Genomic DNA, 18,908 nt, shown 5'->3' with positions numbered 1-18,908 from the left:
TCCCCTCCAAGTGCACAAATTTTTGTGCACCGGGCCTCTAGTATTATATAAAAAACTAGAGGCCCAATGCATGAAGGATTGTGAGAGGGATGTCTGGGATCGGGCCTAAACCAGCCGTCGGACATCCCCCAAGGGGTCCCAGATTAGAGAGGGTGCAAACTGGGCTGAGGGGACCCCCCCACCCCATGCACGAATTTCGTGCACCGGGCCTCTAGTGTTCCAATACAACTTTATGTACACATACAGGCAGCCAGCCAGCCAATGGGGCCAAAGCTCACCAACCCATCTTAGAAGAATGACTGCAAACAACCTACGATTGGACCCTTACCCTGGAAGGTTCAAGGTGTGTGATGGCCGAGTTGTGACAGTTATAGCTGGCCTCCTCCTGTCCACTAAACACATTGTAGAGCTTCAACTGCCCAGTGCAGGTGCCAAGCATCAGGAACCGCTCCCGGGCTGAGAATGCACAGCAGGTAAAGCCACTCTCATCCTCATTGGCTTCCCGGAACACTGAGATAGGACGGAACCTACGCCAAGGAAAGAGAACCAGAGACAAAGAAGGTGCAAGGACTCAGAAAAAGAAAAAAACACAGAGCTTTTACGTTTCAAATACATCACAACACATCACATGACCTTTAGTAGTTCATTTTCATTTCAAATGAGAGAAAAGGACCTCCATCCACAAGTTTAAACAATAAAGTTCCCATGTTTAAAGCCTACAACCCCGTGACCTTTACCTAAGATTTGTAAAGAACCAAGAGAGACCACTTGGACCATTACAGTAATAAGCTGGGGATCCTAGAGACAGCAGGTCCCATAGGCTCTAGAAAACATACTAGTTGTAATAAGAACACATAGTATTCAATCAATATGTTGAACAGTCACACAAGGAACCCATGGTTAACAAAAGGGAGTACAGTCACATTGCTCATCTAGTCACATAAAGCGACCATCTCTGGTATTTCAGGCCAATAAAGGGTTTTCTGGATTAATCACTGCTGATAGGGCCTCCTTACCTGCTAAAGATAAGGTGCCTATCGAAGCACCCGCCATCCACCCCGCCATACTTTGGAAACGATGCTCTGCGGTTCAGCCTTGAGGTAAAGTTTATGGGCGCCTGCCGCCTCTGTTTTGGCTCAGGACACTGGTGAGGAGTAAAGAGGGAGAAAGGTGGGCAGGTGGCAACTGGGTTCTTGCAGCGCGCATGCTGCTCTCTCAGATATTCTGTGATGATACTGTCCAGCGTAGGTGGGGAAGGAAGATGCCTGTCCAACTGCTTTTTTATGGCTGGGCTTTGGCTGTAGGCGCCATGGTCCGACTTTTGCCGCAACACTCGGATTTTCCTGCCATTGCAGGGTGATGGTCTCTCTCTGATAAAGCTGATCCGACCAATCAAAGGGGAGTTGCCCGCGTAAGACGGGCCGGGCAGAGCTAGTGAGCCCTGGGGGGGCCGTGGCTGAGGATGGGCAGTGGGGGCAGGAGGGGCAGTGGCACCCACAGCCACATGGCTGCCCAGTCGAGTTGCAATGCCGTTGGCGATGCGAGGGGTCCGGGGGAGAGAGACAGGAGAAGCAGCAGCAGCGACTGGGGTGAAGGCAGAAGAGTGGGAGGCAGCAGTCATGGGCAGGTCAGCCTCTTTTGTCAGCACAGTGGCTGTCTCCCCAAGTCCTTTAGAAATGAGATGGTTTCGTATCAACAGAAGCAGCTCTTTCTCCGGGAAGGAGATCCTTGACTGCGCAACAACATCTGCCTTCTGCAGTCGTGCCAGGGACACATCGGTGCCTATGAGAAGGGGCTTCCCCGACACCCGCTCGATGAGCTCAGCGGCATACTTGCAGAACTTGACGTGGTCACTGCGCTTGTCCTGCAGCACAGGTTCCTTCATCAGCTGCTGGATCTGGCAGCTGCTGAAAAGGGGCAGCTTGCTGATGATCTGCCGGACAGTGCTACTTCGAGACAGGCCCACCAGGGCCTTGCAGGCCAGGGCCCGGATCTGGTCTGCATCTGTGATGGGCATCTTGATGGACAGCAAGGACAAAAGCACCTTGATGCCATTGTTGGACTGGACCACATTCCACATCTTGGCCAGGGTGTGCTCGCTACTTTTGGGAGTCTGAGGCAGCTTCCTCCGAGGAGTTCCAGAGATAAACTTGCCAATACTGGAAATTCGGTTATCCGGGCCACACACACAGTTGATAATAATTTGAAGTGCTGACTTCTGAATCTCAGCATCATGGATAAAGAACTCACCCTCAGCCACTCCCAAAATAATGCTGATACCTAATAGGAAAGGGGGGAAGGAGGAAACAATACATTTTATATTCTTTCTCACAAAACTCATGGCCAACTTCAATGGTTGTTTCAGAGTTAAAACTGAAAGTTCTACTCATTTTGTTCCACTTAAAACTACCACACTTGTTTAAAAAAATGTACAAGGAATTGTTTGTGTAAAATACAATCAGTTGTACTATCATGTACCTTTATGATGCAATACCTCACGTACAATGGTTAAATGGGAGAATGATGTCAATACTTATGTGAGGGTCACTAAGGTTAATGTGCAATTTTTCCTAGGTAAGCAGATGAAAAATAGTGGGACTAAATTAAACCTTCAACAGGAAAGAAAAACCCTCAGCCTGGCTGCTCCCGTGGCAGCGGAACCTTTCTGCTATATATGAGGAAAAGTCAAAAACAAGTGGCTGTGCCCTGCACTCTCCCCAAAGAGGTGCACCCCAGGACCCACAGCTGGTTACGCTACTTCCATGCTCACTTTAGCAGCAACCCTCAGCCCTGCTCTTGATGGAGTACAGCATTCTCAAACAGTGTATAACCCTTTTGTACTGTGACAGCTTCTATCCACTCTGAGCTGCTTGCCAATCACTAATTTTATTGGGGCTTAAGTTACAAAGCTGCTTAAGTTCTTGACTATCTGCCCCAACCATGTTTCCTATGCACCTCATTCTCTGCACGTGACTCCACAGAGTACACGGTTTACACTATTACAGCAGAAATGCCTGTACCACTCAGAACACAAGTTCACTAACATGACTCCATTATATGAAGCTGTATGGCATGACTTAGATGGGACAGGCAAGGTACCCTCCCCTACTATCTTCTTACTACTTAGGTCAGTTAAGTCACCACAAACAGAATAGCAAAGGAAAACAAATCCAGACCAACCAGTAACAAAATGGCAAGGTACAACCTACCTACAGTAGAGACGGTGGAGCCAGCCTCATCTAGCACATCCACTGATTCTGCCAATTGGAGCTGGATTTTTGGCACAACAGTAAGAATAGCCAGGACATCCAAAGCAAAGCGCACAGTGTCATTCCTAGACAGGAAGAAGAATTAGTCAAAGAGAAATAGGATACAGCCACAAGAAACAACAGTTAAAAAAAGAGGGGGAGAGAGAGAGAGAGAGAATGGATCGGAATCACTACCGTGTGGCTCTGTCCCTAACCATAACATCAAGATGATTTATAAGTCACTATGACATTACTTGCAAAAAACATGGAGATGGCATTTTCACCTATCAAACTGCTAAGATTGCAAACTAAGGATAATCCCCAATGCTGGTGACAATGTAGACTACTGCTCTCAAACTTTTGTTGGGGGAGAAATTAGGACACTCTTTTTAGAAAATCTGGAAATATGAAACAAGATTCTTAAAATGTTCTTAACCTTTGGCCCAGGAATTTCACCTCTTGGAATCTGTCCTAAGGAAATAATCAGACATACAAACAAGTATTTATGTATTCAGATGTCCATTATCACATCATATAAACGAATAAGAAAAGAATTAGAAAGCCTACCTAGACAACAGGAATACATGTATTAGTTATGATACACTCAAATGATGAACTATTCTGCAGGTATTGACAACTGTTTTCAAAGAACTCTTATTAAAGGACAAGGGAAAAGGCTCGAAATTCAACATTAATGAATAGAAAACGTTAGATATAAAATCTGACAATACGAAGTACTGGCAAGAAGGTAGAGAAATAAAAACTCCATATACTGCCGATGGGACAAGACAATGATAGGTCATTTTCCAGGCCCTTTGGCAACACGGATAAAGATGAAATGCATACAAAATTGTATACATCATATCCTTTTAGCAAGCATGTCAAACTGGCGGACGGCGGGGCGGGCTGCATGCCTCATTTCACTGGCCACGAGTTTGACATACTTGCTAAAGACTCCAAAAAGAGTTTTATGGTACCACTCATTTGGAAGCAAAAAATAAAAACCCACAACAAACATTAAATGTCCATCAATCGAACAAACTGTAGATAGGAATACAAGAGTTCAAATAAATATTAACACATATAAAACTCAAAAACATGAGGAAAAAATCTGCAAAAGATGCAGAAAATATTGATATAATGTAAAAACATACAAAAGAGGACTAGATTATTGTTCATGTGCACACAAATATGTAGTATAGACACATGGATGGAGAGAACGCACTCCAAGTTCAGAAGACCGGCCATTCTGGGGAGGCAGGAAATGCAAAAGAACTCCGAGAAGCACATAGAGCAACATGCCAACCCTGGGTATGGAGCAGTCATAGCATCTCTATACCTTTCTATATTTTAAAGTATTTCATAAAAAAGATGAATATGATTAAATACTATAACCTCAATTATATACATTTTCATACATTCTAGAAAGACTGAAGAAATTAACAGTGGCTAAAAGTAATTTTCTTCTTTTATGTAAGACTATATATTCTAAGCAAAAACAAATATTTAATTTTGTTTAAAAAAACTTTTAAAGGACATATTCCAAACATATTTATATATTCTTAATAATCCATGTAAGTTTTTACCAGTCCAAAATGTATTTATAACCTTCCTCATTATCTTTTGAGCTTTCATCACCTTTTAAACAAAATTCTCAAAGTAAATATAATAACCTACTTTAATACCCCAAAACAGCTTGTTTTCAAAGTGTGGTTGGGGACCCTTTGGGGGTCTCTGAGACCCTCTCAGAAGGTTCTGTGATATGAAAGCTGTTTTCATAGTAACAGTAAGATGCTGCTTCCTGTCCCACTCTTGGTATCTCACGGAGCTATCCAGGGGCTATGTCATGTGTGATGTCACAAAAGATTAAATATAAAAACAAATATAAGAGATTAGGCCAGACATTTTAAAAACTTGCTGAAATCATTTGGTTTTATTTTGGAAATTTTTCATAAAAAATACTAACATGCAATGGATTCATATTATTTTTAAATAAATTCATAAATATATTCACATTTTCTGTTTTAATTTCTAATATGGTAAATATCACCAGATATAACACAAAACAAAAGCTCTTTGGAGTTCTCAATAATTTTTAATATGGGAAAGTGGTCCTTAGATCAGAAAGTAAGAAACTGGATGCTCCAAAAGTATCCCCTGGATTTAATATCCTGGGATTTAGCAAACAAACTATATGCACCATAAATAGCCTCTCTGGTCTTTATGGCAATGGATGGATGGGAAAGTCAAGAGCTGTAGCTGGTTTGGCTCAGTGGATAGAGCATCGTCCTGGGAACTGAAGGGTCCCAGGTTCGATTCCAGTCTAGGGCACATGCCTGGGTTGTGGGCTCGATCCCCAGTTGGGGGTGGGGTGGGAGGGTGCAGGAGGCAGCCGATCAATGATTCTCCCTCTCCCTTCCTCTCTGAAATCAATAAAAATATATTTTTAAAAGAACCACTATATATAAAAACTTTATTGTATTTTCTCTTCAGACTCCATCTTTACCAAAATATCGTTTTAATCCCTTTTCCATCCTCATCCTATAAAACCCACCCACCCTCCTGATTCAATCAGCGGTCCTCTCAGAGCTTCATCCTGCTCTGCTGGCTGCTTTTAACTGAACTGTGAAAATCACATCAAAAGCAAAAAATACACTTTCATGTGAAGATAAGAGAAACATTCTATATGACTGTCAAGCAGCAGAGACATCTAAAGTCTAATACCAAAGAACACTGGACCCCAGTCTCAGACAGGATTTCCACCCTACCTCTGCGCTATCGCCATGTAAATTATGTAACTCTCAGAGTACAGAAGTTGACCCCTGCCTGTGTGCAGTATTTATAATCACCAGGACCATAAATATAAATGAATAGTCTGTAAATTAATAAAGGTATCATCATGCTTAATCTAGTTTCTCAGCTTTGAGCCCAAAATTTCAATTCTGTTCACCAAATATTTGTTAAGCATCAAATACTATGTCATGTGTGATGTCACAAAAGATTAAATATAAAAACAAATATATTTTGGTATTGAGTGTAAGTCGAATTTAAATAGTTATCTTAAATGTAGGTTGTGAAACCATCATCAACCTCAGCAGAAAGCAGAAGCTAATCTCCTTGGAAACCTCCCTCTGGTCCCACCTGGCATAATAGGTCTTCCAATTGCAGGCAATAGAGATAAGCTGCAACAAGAGCTGGACACAAGAAAGTTTGAGGAAGACTTCAGCAGGTTCCCAGTAGAGCTGCGCTGGGCCATATTCTATCAAAAACTCCATCATTTCCACAATCTGTTCATGAGTATACGAACACGCCTATAAGGAGAGAGACATATTAGTAAAGAACTCTATCATCTGCCTGCTACCTTCTCCAGCGAAGCTCAATGGCCAACAGGTTTTAACAATAAAGCTAAGTAATAATAACTTTCAATTTCCACAATCCTTCCGTCTATAGGCCACATGTGAAAAAATGAATGTTTAACCTTTCATTTATAACTGGACTCATGGTACATTTTGTCCAAAAAGGTAACAGAAGGTTCAGTTTGTTAGTGCATGCATCTATTTCCCAGCTTAAGAAGAAAAAAAAGCAGCATGTAAAATAATGGGTTTCTTTTCAACTTGTGATTTTTAAAACATGCAAATACTAATCTTCATCCCAAAACATAGCAAGTCCAAAAATGATTGAGAAATGAAGTTATAAATGCACCTTTCAGAAATTTCACATAGGAAGTAGGACATGTACTACTTTTCATAAAAGACCGCCCTTTTACACACACTTCAGTTCATGAGTATCCCAGAGAAGTAGCAACTCACAACTGGGAATAAAATGCATCCTTGAAATCCACCTGCTGCATCCATTTTCAGGTAATCTGCCTCCACAAGGGACAAGCATAATACAACAATACCCATTCTGCAGACTCCACTGATGTGAATGTGAGTTTCAGGCCCACAAGTGGTACAGAGCATTAACAGCTCCTTTCAAGTAAGGCCCTCTCACCTTGTACGGGGGCTGCGGATGCACAAGAATGCCACCCTCAGTCCTCTGAAGTGACTGCTTCACTTGTTCCAATTTAATGGCCAGGTGAGCCTCAAAGTACTTGCGCAAGGCCATGCAGGTATGTTTCCCAGTTTGGCGGCTAGCAAATATTTCATCATCACTCAGAAGTGCACCCTGATCTTCCAAATTTAGAATCTCCAAAGTACTGATCTATTAAGAAAGAAGCAAAAGAATTAGACAAAGGCGGGGGGGGGGGGGGGTGGTAAATGGGAGGAGACAACCAATAGGAAGAAAAAAGGGAAAAGATTTCAGTAAACTTTTATGTTCAACGAGACTGCCAATTAACACTGCACATCTTTCCATACATGCTAAGAATGGCCATATGAAAGCAAAACAGTAAACCCATATTGAAAGATTACATAGCCTTCAATCCTGTTTAAAAACATACAGGCACAAAACCTTTTGCTTTTAGAAAGATCGAGATTATTGACTGCAATTTCCCCTGTAAGATTACTAAATTCAAGACATGTCTGTAATGGCACAGAGTCCTCTAAACACTTAAGAGGAAGAAAAACTTGTGACTGAAGGGAGAAAAACAGATAGCAAACTTCCTCCAGTAAGCCTCCTCTCACTGCAGGGCAGCCAAGACCAGCAGGACCCCTACTTCTTGCAAAGAGAAACCACTGAAGAACCTCACCAAGTTCACCAGTCGACGAAGACCGTCATAGCGGTCAAAGAGCTCCAACACGGCCCGGAAGGAGAAACAGATTGAGAAAAACATGGTAGCATGGCAGCATCCTGAGGCATGAGAACATTCCATTAACCACAGGGTATAGTTCACCACATCAGACAGAACATTGTGGGGATGCATGCAAACCTGAAAAATATAAAAATAAAACAATTTTTAAATTTTGAGGGTAAAAGAACCTTTGCAAAAAGATGAAAAATTCACCAGTGTCAATAGACACTTCTGCACAATACAATGATCATTCCTGGTCAAGTCATTCTGAGTTTAAAGCTTAAGTTACAAATGAAATTTTGTAAAAATCTAGTCCAAACCTGAAAACAACCTACATTTAAGATAACTATTTAAATTCGACTTACACTCACTAGCAAATTTTGCAAATATGTCCATCCTTTAATGTTCACAATGCTCTGTTACACAGGTATTAGGATTCCCACTTAACAGATGAGGAAGAGGCTCAGAGAGTAAGGGACTGTCCCCGGGTGTAAAAGCGGCCGAGCCTTCTGCTCCTAAAGTCTACAGGTGGAGCAGCCATTCGCTCTCTGGCTCATTCACACACATTCTGTGGGGCAGACAAGGATGTCTAAAGCAGGGATCCTCAAACTACGGCCCGCGGGCCACATGCAAATACAAATGTTGTATTTGTTCCCGTTTTGTTTTCTTACTTCAAAATAAGATATGTGCAGTGTGCATAGGAATTTGTTCATAGTTTTTTTTTAAACTATAATCCGGACCTCCAACGGCCTGAGGGACAGTGAACTGGCCCCCTGTTTAAAAAGTTTGAGGACCCCTGTTCTAAAGCATTGCCCAGGTTTGCTTGGTACTTTCTCTCTATCTTAGCCATAATTGCTTTCTATATATGCACACATATTAGGTTACTATTCTTAAAAGACTACATACCCTTGCATAATGTTGATCTCAAGAGGAAAAAACATTAAAATCAAAACATTGCCTTATTAATACACATGCAAAGATGAACAAAGACATAGGCCCAAAAGAATTTACCAACTTCACTCTACCAAAAAAGCCACATCACATGAAATATTAAAAAAATGTTCCAGGTATAGAAATAAGATTCCCCCAGGGGTGTCTGGGGACCCATTACTTTTAAATGTACAATCTACCGATCTACTTACACCTTTTAATATATATATAATTGATTTCAGAGAGGAAGAGATAGAAACATCAATGATGAGAAAGAATCATCGATTGGCTGCCTCTTCACACCCCCTACTGGGGACTGAGCCTGCAACCTGGGCATGTGCCCTAACTAGAATCAAATCTACTGGTTTATACTAGTAGGTTGGCGCTCAAACAGTGAACAACACTGGTCAGGCAGCTTACACATTTTTAAAATCAGTAAATAAAAAGTCTGAACTGGAAAAACATAAGAACTAGACTGGGAGCCTGTGGAGCCCTGAGAACAACTAAAATGATTTTACTATCTTCACCACAAACTATTTGTTAACACACACAAAGCACCACCTGTTGTTTTAAAAATAAATTGACTAAAAAATGCAAAACAGCCCTAACTGGTTTGGCTCAGTGGATAGAGCGTCGGCCTGTGGACTTAAGGGTCCCAGGTTCGATTCCGGTCAAGGGCATGTACCTTGGTTGCGGGCACATCCCCAGTAGGAGGTGTGCAGGAGGCAGCTGATCAATGTTTCTTTCTCATCGATGTTTCTAACTATCCCTCTCCCTTCCTCTCTGTAAAAAATCAATAAAATATATTTTTTTTAAATGCAAAATATACCACCACTGAGGGACATCTTAAAAGAGCTTCAAGACTAATCTTAATGCAACAGAAATGGCAAAAACTAAATAAAACCCCAATCCATCTTGCTTCCACCCCCCCACCCCCCCCATAGATTTAGGGGGGAAAGGGATTTTTCCTAAACAATTTTATATTTTTAGAAATCTTTGTAAAGACATTCAGGCTCCTTGCTTCTTTCACTAAAATTTACTCCAGCCCTGGCATGTGTGACTCAGTTGGATGGGCATTGTCCTGTGCATTAAAATGTCACTGGTTCGATCCCTGGTCAGGGCACATACAGGAAGCAATCAATGAATGCATAAATAAGTGGAACAATTAGTCACATGTCTGTCTGTCTCTCTCTCTCTCTCTCTCTCTCTCTCTCTCTCTCTCTCTGCTCTAACAATAAATAATTTTTTTTTAAATTTACTCCAGAGGGGTGGAGGTGGACTGGGAGAGGTCAATGAGGGGAAGAGGAGACCTATGTAATACTATATGTAATCCTTTAAACAATAATTTTTTAAAAAATTTTACTCCGCCCCAACCAGTTTGGCTCAGTGGATAGAGCGTCGGCCTGCGGACTGAAAGGTCCCAGGTTCGATTCTGGTCAAGGGCATGTACCTTGGCTGCGGGCACATCCCCAGGAGGGGGTGTGCAGGAGGCAGCTGATGGATGTTTCTCTCTCATCGATGTTTCTAACTCTATCCCTCTCCCTTCCTCTCTGTAAAAAATCAATAAAATATATATTTTTTTTAAAAATTTTACTCCTTTTTTTTTTTCTTATCCAAAAGTTTTTCTATAAATATGCTAGGTTGTCCCCCCCACCCATCCCATTCCCATATACCTGAATGACTGGACTTACTCTTTCCATGGCATCCTGGTTGTAGGACAGGTAATACAAGCACATGGATACACCAGTTGCAGCCATAGAGGGGCGAGGAATTTCCAGTAATTTCTGTACTCCACCATGTGCAACAAATTCTGTGGCAAACTTGTTATGGAGCAGGAGAGATGCTAGGTGCTAAACAAAGGCGACACATGTTACCATAGAACTATCTAGAACAGCAATTTTCAACCCGTGTGCCACAAGAATTTTTAAGACATGCAATACCTGACTATTTAGCCAGGGACACTGACCTCTTTTCCTTTAAATTACCAAATAAAGAAATGACAACAGCCAACAGAACAGCAGCCATCTGATGTGAATGAATCAAAATTATACCTATTTTTTTGGTCAGATCAGCAAAAAATACATTTTTTTGGTGTGCCACATAATTCCATTAATTAGTTTATGAGTGCCATGAGATGAAAAAGATTGAAAATCTCTGATCTAGAAAAATCACATGATCAATTCCAAAATATTAAATTAAGCTGCTAAATACAGGGAATCCTCTTAACAGAAATAAAACAAATAGTGCTTACGAAAAACAAATAAAAAAACACTCTGAGATTCCATTTTTGTCTTGTCATTTCATTTACACTGATCCTAAATATATTCTCCAAAGAACAATCTTCAGCAAATTATCAAAACTAGTAAATTTTTAGAACTAACCAAAATGCACTTTAAATACACTTTTAAAGTTTATCTTAACTTTTGTTAACTCCCTATTCAATTCCCACTAGCCTCTCTGGGTAGACCCTATCTTCTCGGCAATTGTAAGGGCAGGGAGTGCAATGCAAGCAGCAGGCTGCTTAATGGCTCTGAATCCAGGCCGATGAGGAGGGGCCTTGGAAGAGCTAGAGCACCCTCTCCCGTTTCTCATTCCAACATGTCTTCTGGGTGGTGACACAGGCACAAGAAACAGATAAAACAACACAGATTTACAGTTACATGAATTGTTACCTGTGCAGATCTCCCCAAAGTCAGTAGCAAAAACAACAGATATGTGCCCTGTTCAGAAGTTCTCCCAACACCCAGACTCAGACTTATAGTATTCAAATCCCTTCCTCTATACTCATTTTTTTGTGTTACACAAACCTCTACCACACTCCCACCTCAAAAAGCAGCCATACCAGGTATTGTTCCCCTCTAACACTTAGGCCACTGCGTGTGGTTTTTCTCAGGTCACTACCACAAAGAGGTACCTGGTAAGAGTCATCTCTTCTACCTAAACAAGAACTTTTTGTTTGTTCTTATTTTGATATTTCTGGCAAGAGAAAGCCCTGAGCAATAAAAACCCAAAGATGCTATTGATTTTTGTTTATATACCAAAACACATAGGCACATCCATGTCGATAAAATGTTCAGTCACCAAATATTGGTAAGAACTTTACCTTGAGTGCCTCAAACGTCAGCAGAACGTCGTTAGTCTGCTTCAGGTCAATATAGAACATCATCAACTCCCGGGACCCAAGCTGCATGAATATGGGGAGTAACTGAAATGAAGACCAAGAACAAGTCTTAACATTTGGTTTTATTTCCACCTATTTCCTCTTCCATTTTGAGGTTAGAAGAAATAAGGCACTTCTTCCCTCCCTCCTTTATGAAGATAAACATACCAGCACACTTTGATCAAACAGGCCTTATCAGAAGTAACCTGTATAACAGTTTGCCAGTTTGGGGCAAAGACTTTTTTGTATTAGAGTAAAAACACATCATTGTAGAAATGTTACCATAAAATATCACAGAAATAAGCACAGTAACTCCAAAGGGGGAACATACTATTTCCAATAAGCTTACCTCCTGGTATTCTCCTAGAGGAGTCAAATACTGGAGAATAAGTCGCTGTTCAATAGCAGGAGTCATAGGATAAAGGGTGTAATTGGTGCCAATCACCCACGGGGACATTTCTGACCAGCTGCTATTAGACAGCTCAACAAACATGCGATCTGGTTCCGATGATGAGAAACCCAACTTCTGCTTGGCTTTCCGAAAGCTCTCTCTGTCACCCTGCTTCGCTGACTTGTTTTTCCTCAGTCCTCCTTCCTCAGGTTTTGTTGCTGAGTTCATTCTGCTACTGGTCTTGTGGCCTGAATCAAGATGAAAGGAGATCTCCATGTCTCCAGAGGCTTCCTCTTGTTCACCATCCACTACATCTACGGCCATGTCACCATAGTCCATATCCACCGCTTCTTCATCCAGAGGCAAAAGGGGTTCAGAGGAGAGCTTTCGGGGGCTGGGACGCTTGCTTTCTTGCCGCAAAGCCATTTCCTGAAGCTGTAGCTCCCGAAGTCTTCGAAGCACAATTGCTACCTATCAATAGATATTGGAATAAGCAGGATTGTCTCTTCTGCATCATAATTTAAATGATTCTCAACAAATATTTATTCTCACTTACAGAGAACTAGATACTGATGCACTTATCCCAATGCCTGGTAACAGTAAAGATTTAATAAATATGTTGACTTTATTCCTACAGTTTGATAAAATAAGCAACAGCTAACAGTCTAATTCCCCATAAAATTTCTCAGAGAACTCAAACCACAAGACCTGCACATAAACTACATCATTCACAACTGACCTCTCAGGATCAAGATGAACTGAATGGACCAACACACCTAAAAGAGGCAGACACTAAGATGTACAGTACTTACAATCTTTTAAGTGTCTTTGAAAAGTAAATGTGGTTTCTCAAACTTGTATCTGCTCTAAGTTATAGAAATGGCCATCTACATTATATGTGGTTACATAATCTGTTTTTCAAGTTCATCATTTATTTTTTATTTTTACTTTTAAGTATTTATTTTTGGAGCCAATCCTAAAATGTGGTATTGTGCTTAGTTTTAAAAAGAGAGAGGGCCCTAGTCGGTTTGGCTCTGTGGATAGAGCACTGGCCTGCGGACTGAAGGGTCCTGGGTTCGATTCCGGTCAAGGGCACATGCCCAGGCTGTGGGCTTGATTAGGAGGCAGCCGATCAATGATTCTCTCTCATCATTGATGTTTCTATCTCTCTCTCCCTCTCCCTTCCCCTCTGAAATCAATAAAAATATGTTTAAAAAAAAAAAAAAGAGGGATTATGCCGGCAGTTTAGTTTGAACTGCATTTAAAAAAAGAATAATGGATGAATATGTAATAAAATAAGTATAGTAAAATATTCACAATTTAAGTGGTATATATACATCTGTTCACTGTAAAATTCTTTCAATCTTTCAATTTCGTCCTATGTTTTAAAATTTTCATAACCCACTGTTAGGGAGGAAAGGAAATGGTACTATTTTTAATTTGGTATATTAACTATCATGATCCTTGACAAGATGAAAAACAGCATTTCCAAGTTAAAAAAAAAAGTAAAATCAAAACTCTTATGAAAAGTAATCTGAAAATACTGAAATTACAGGAACACTCCAGTATAAGGTAATAAGATCTACCTATTCAAGTTTAAGTAGCAAGAAAAAACTTGATTATTCTCCCATCTTATACAAAAATTCATTTTAATATAGTCCTTACCAGCTGTGAATTTTCATCCCTATAGTTGGCAGCAATGTCCTGATTTTCCATGGCGCCTCCTAACAGTCCAGTAGAATACGTCCTCAATGGCTGATCAGCCTCTCGGGCCCATTTAAAAAGATTTTCGACAATTCCTTCCTATAATAAGGAAATGAAAAAGTACAATTCAGAAAAAAACTATTTCCTTTTCTTTTTAAAAAAATATATTTTTATTGATTTCAGAGAGGAAGGGAGAGAGATGAAAACATCAATGATGAAAGAGAATCATTGATCAGCTGCCTCTTGCACACCCCACACTGGGGATCGAGCCTGCAGAAAAAAACTATTTTCATAATTAAAGATACAAGAAAGATCTCAGTCTTATGAAAAAAAATTAATATTTTCATGTTGGTCATAAAATTTAAAAATGCAAATAAACTAAGTGTCTAATAGTAGATGGTTTCAGTTAAATATCTATGCACCTGTGAAATACAATCCTATTTAGATGTTAAAACTCAAGCTAAAAATCAACAGCCACATAATACAGACCTACTTCAGATGTTAAAACCACAAAGGTTCCATGACCAAGTGGGGAGCAATAAAATTTTTACATCCCTCTTGAAGTTTACAATGCACATTTAACATTATTAATGCTGAGAAGTCCTGCCCAGCAGGCATAGCTCAGTGGTTGAGCTTCGACCTATGAACCAGGAAGTCACGGTTCGATTCCTGGTCAGGGCACATGCCCGGGCTGTGGGCTCAATCCCCAGTAAGGGACATGCAGAACATAGCTGATCAATGATTATCTCTCATTATTGATGTTTCTATCACTCTCCCTCTCCCTTCCTCTCTTTGAAATTAATAAAAATATATATTTTTAAAAAGAAATAAAGATGGGAGTGAAGATAAATAAAATAGTGAATACAGAAAATGAATGAAACCAAAAGTTCTTTGAAAAGACCCATAAAATTGACAAATCTTTAGTTAGACTGACCAAGAAAAAGAGAGAAGACTCAAATTATTGGAATCAAAAATAAAAGATGAGCCCTAGCTGGTTTGGCTCAGTGGACAGAGCATCAGCCTGCGGACTGAAGGGTCCTGGGTTCAATTCTGGTCAAGGGCACATGCCCGGGTTGCAGGCTGGATCCCCAGTAGGGGGCGTGCAGAAGGCAGCTGATAAATGATTCTCTCTCATTATTGATGTTTCTATCTCTCTCCCTCTTCCTTCCTCTCTAAAATCAATAAAAATATATTAAAAATAATAAAAAAATAAAAGATGAGACATTACTATCAATTTTACAGAAATAAAAGGAATAAGAAAATACTATGAAATCACATTAAAAATATTTTGACAAGGATATAAAATTTTTTTTTTGTCTCCTGCAGTGGTAGCTAATTGAAGATTTTAATATACAATACTGCAAATTACAGCAATAATTACAATGTTATTCTCTGAAATACTTTTTGTGGCACCCAAGCAGCAAGTACTCATTAAAATAATTACTTTTTAAATTTTTCTTGCCTGGCCAGTGTAGTTCAGGGGTTGAGTGTCGACCTATGAATCAGGAGGTGACTGACTGACTGTTTGATTCCCAGTCAGAGCACATGCCCAGGTTGCAGGCTCAATCCCCCGTAGAGGGTATACAGGAGGCAGCCAATCAGTGATTCTCTCTCATCATTGATGTTTTTATCTCTTTCTCCCTCTCCCTTCCTCTCTGAAATCAATAAAATATATGTTAAAGGAAAAAATAAATAACTTTTCCTTACTATATTGATTTCTTCCATTTCTTTAACATATATTACTATTATAATAAGAAAAAACTGTAACAATTATTTTAACAAAGGCAAATCAACCTATCACTACTCAATTACAAAGTAAGGTGGTATTTCCTTTTCATAAATACCTTTTCTTGAAAAACAACAGCAGTTTCCAGCCCTGGCATGATATCCAGTAGAAGTCTGCAAGCTGCAGTATTTAAAGGGGGCTCTCGGCTTGTCATCACATATGCATTCACCAGCTGTAAAGAAAAGAAGCAATAGTTTTTATTTTTTATAGTCCTCACACAAGGATATGTTTATTGATTTTAGAGAGAGGAAGGAGGAAAGGGAGGAAGGAAGAGAGGGAGGGAAAGAGAGACAGAGAGAGAAATATACAAAAGAGAACAATCAATGTTGCCTCCCGTACGAGCCCTGTCCGGGGATGGAGCCCACAATCTAGGTATGTGCCCTGACCAGGAACTGAACCCACAACCTTTGGTGCATGGGATGACACTCCAACCAACCAAGCTACCCGTCCAGGACAGGAAAGGAATATGTTTTGTCTAAAATTCAACCCAGTCAAATTAATAAAGCCTAACAAATCCTTAATATACTCTTATCACTTGCCTACAAGGTATTAAAGAAGACCGTACCTAACAATTACTAATTAAACCTTTAATTATTATTTTTAAATATGTATTTATTGATTTTTATTTGTTTTAATATATTTTTATTAATTTCAGAGAGGAAGGGAAAGGGATAAGATAGAAACATCGATGAGAGAAAAATATCATCCATCAGCCTCCTGCATGCCCCCTACTGGGGATCGAGCCCATAACCCGGGCATGTACCCTGACTGGGAATGAAACCTTGACCTCCTGGTTCATAGTTCAAAGCTTAGCCACTGAGCTGCTCCAGCTGGCTGTCTCCAATTGGGGCCAGAGATGGAACCCAGGTATGACGAGCCACACCGGCTAGGCAAACCTTTAATTACTATAGTTATGAACCCACTGAGCCATGACATCATATGTAATCTCTTCTGCAGCTTTACAATCAAATTCCCCCAAAACAACTCAGTAACCATAGGGGCTACTGAAGTAACCAAGTGAGAGATGGTAGTGGCTAAACCTAGGTCTGGCAATAAGGGCAGAAAGAAGTGGAGAAACTTGTGAAGGCTAAGGAGGAGGAATGATAAGACCACTGAATTAGAGAGTTTGGAGGAATAAAAGGTAACTTCTAGCTGGCTAGACAAGGACACATTACTGAGCTAGAGAACAAGAGAAACAGATTGTGAACCAAACAATTAGACGCGTGGAATTCAAGGTGTCCGTGGGGGATATCCAAGTGGAACTGTCTAGAAAGCAGCTGGAAGTGATCTGAAGCTGAGAAGATACATTGATAATAGAAAAATAAATTGGGAAGTTAATACAATTTATATATATAAAAGCCCAGCAACCATTAGGGCAGAAGACCGGAATGACCAGAATGACCGGTTGCTATGACGTGCACTGACCACCAGGGGGCAGATGCTCAACACAGGAGCTGCCCCCTGGTGGTCAGTGTGCTCCCACAGCGGGAGCACCACTCAGCCAGAAGCCTCTCCCACCTCTGTGGCAGCGCTAAGGAGCGGTAAGGCGGGAGCAGGCGGGCAGTTAGGAGCGAGGGGTCCCAGATTGCAAGAGGGCACAGGCCAGGCTGAAGGACACCCCCCCCCCCACAACCCTGTGCACAAATTTTGTGCATCAGGACTCTAGTATAGATAATAATAGCTAATACTTACTGAGCTCTCATGAACCAAGTTCTGTGCTAAATACTTTTCATGCTTAATTTCATTCAAGGATTACAAAAACCTTTTACGGTAAGAACTATCAACCCCTATCTTACAGATCAGGAAAATAAAGCCTGGAGAAGCTTAAGTTGCCTAAAGATCAGTCAATGATGGAGATGCATTAAACTCAAAACATGTCTCCTCCCCACCAGACAAAGCCCATGTTCTCAAGCATCATGCCATTCTGCCTCCAAAAACAGCCACAGTTATTGGACAATGACTATGTCTAGGAGCTGTGAGGGAGATGTGTATGTGTGTATTTCCCCTCCCATTTACTCCTCAACAGTCCTGAGTTAGAGAAGGCACCTTTCTCTCCATCGACATTCCCAATGAACACAATGCAGTGTCAATGCAGAATCATGCCGCATACATCAGTCTTATTTTTCTACTGAGGAACCCAAGAGGACTCCTATATTCCCAAACTCAAAATCATCTTGTCCAAAGATAAACACAGGTGCCTTGGGAGCTCTCACCAATATTCAACTGAACAAAGTACACACCTTGAGAAAATACCTGGGACTTTGGTAAGGATGAGGCCATGATTACTCTCATTTCACCAAATTAAAAACCTATCCACTCTATTCCCACCTTTGTCAAGGCCTCAGGAGAAAGTAAACTATTTAGAAAAACAACAATAACATACAGCATCTACTGATGATAATCTGGAGAAAAGTAAGAAGCAAACCTACCGCATTCATGAAATCATCATTCTTGAAGAGTATTCTCAGCAGATGGCCCAGCATACACTCTGGATCAGCTCGACCTACCAAAAGAAGAGGGGGAACAAAGGAACAAGTAAGCCATCCCCATCAAGCAACTTAGACCTCTGTAACGGCACCCTGGTTGTTATAAATACTATTAAAATACCAAACAAAAAGAAATAGAAACAAGAAAAGATTCTTTGATAAATTAGATTTCTTAAAAGTGACAATATAAAAACTCACCGTCCCATCTCCCAGGCTATTGCCTACATAGCAATGCTGAATGAAATGAGCACTAGACCCAGGCCAGCAATGTGAACTGTATACAAGATGTACAAATGTATACAAAATGTATATATAAGAATCAGAAAGGAACCTACAACAAGAAAACCCCTGACTTCCCAGCCTCAGAAAGGTAGCAACACTTCTTTTGATGGGTGGCCTGGGACAGACAGGCTTCAAGTCCAGTCCCCCTTTCAACTACAAGGCCAACAGCAGCAGGGATGGTCCTCAAAA

The 18,908-nt window shown here is 40.6% G+C and overlaps 1 protein-coding gene across 4 annotated transcripts in view; it reads right to left on the bottom strand.

Moving 5' to 3' along the window:
• Nucleotides 1–18,908, bottom strand: part of VPRBP (Vpr (HIV-1) binding protein) — a 45,468-nt gene that overhangs the window by 18,659 nt on the left and 7,901 nt on the right. For 3 of the 4 annotated variants that reach the window (XR_001359770.1, XM_014529744.1, XM_005881909.2), the window contains exons 3-14: nt 18,381–18,454; nt 16,010–16,123; nt 14,127–14,264; nt 12,420–12,932; nt 12,014–12,115; nt 10,602–10,760; nt 7,939–8,118; nt 7,242–7,451; nt 6,390–6,559; nt 3,210–3,334; nt 1,017–2,280; nt 329–527 (exon numbers count right to left, since the gene is read on the bottom strand). Coding sequence is in view for 3 of the 4 variants with exons in the window: in XM_014529744.1 (XP_014385230.1) it covers nt 329–527; nt 1,017–2,280; nt 3,210–3,334; nt 6,390–6,559; nt 7,242–7,451; nt 7,939–8,118; nt 10,602–10,760; nt 12,014–12,115; nt 12,420–12,932; nt 14,127–14,264; nt 16,010–16,123; nt 18,381–18,454 (3,248 nt within the window). In the remaining variant the exon portion in view is untranslated. Of the gene's footprint in view, nt 1–328; nt 528–1,016; nt 2,281–3,209; nt 3,335–6,389; nt 6,560–7,241; nt 7,452–7,938; nt 8,119–10,601; nt 10,761–12,013; nt 12,116–12,419; nt 12,933–14,126; nt 14,265–16,009; nt 16,124–18,380; nt 18,455–18,772; nt 18,903–18,908 lie in introns of those variants that run through there. The other variant, XM_014529745.1, reaches the window with a different exon arrangement.

The sequence above is a fragment of the Myotis brandtii genome, unplaced genomic scaffold (genome assembly GCF_000412655.1).
Source record: "Myotis brandtii unplaced genomic scaffold, ASM41265v1 scaffold693, whole genome shotgun sequence".
Lineage (NCBI taxonomy): Eukaryota > Metazoa > Chordata > Mammalia > Chiroptera > Vespertilionidae > Myotis > Myotis brandtii.
This window is presented reverse-complemented; position numbering and strand designations above follow the sequence as displayed.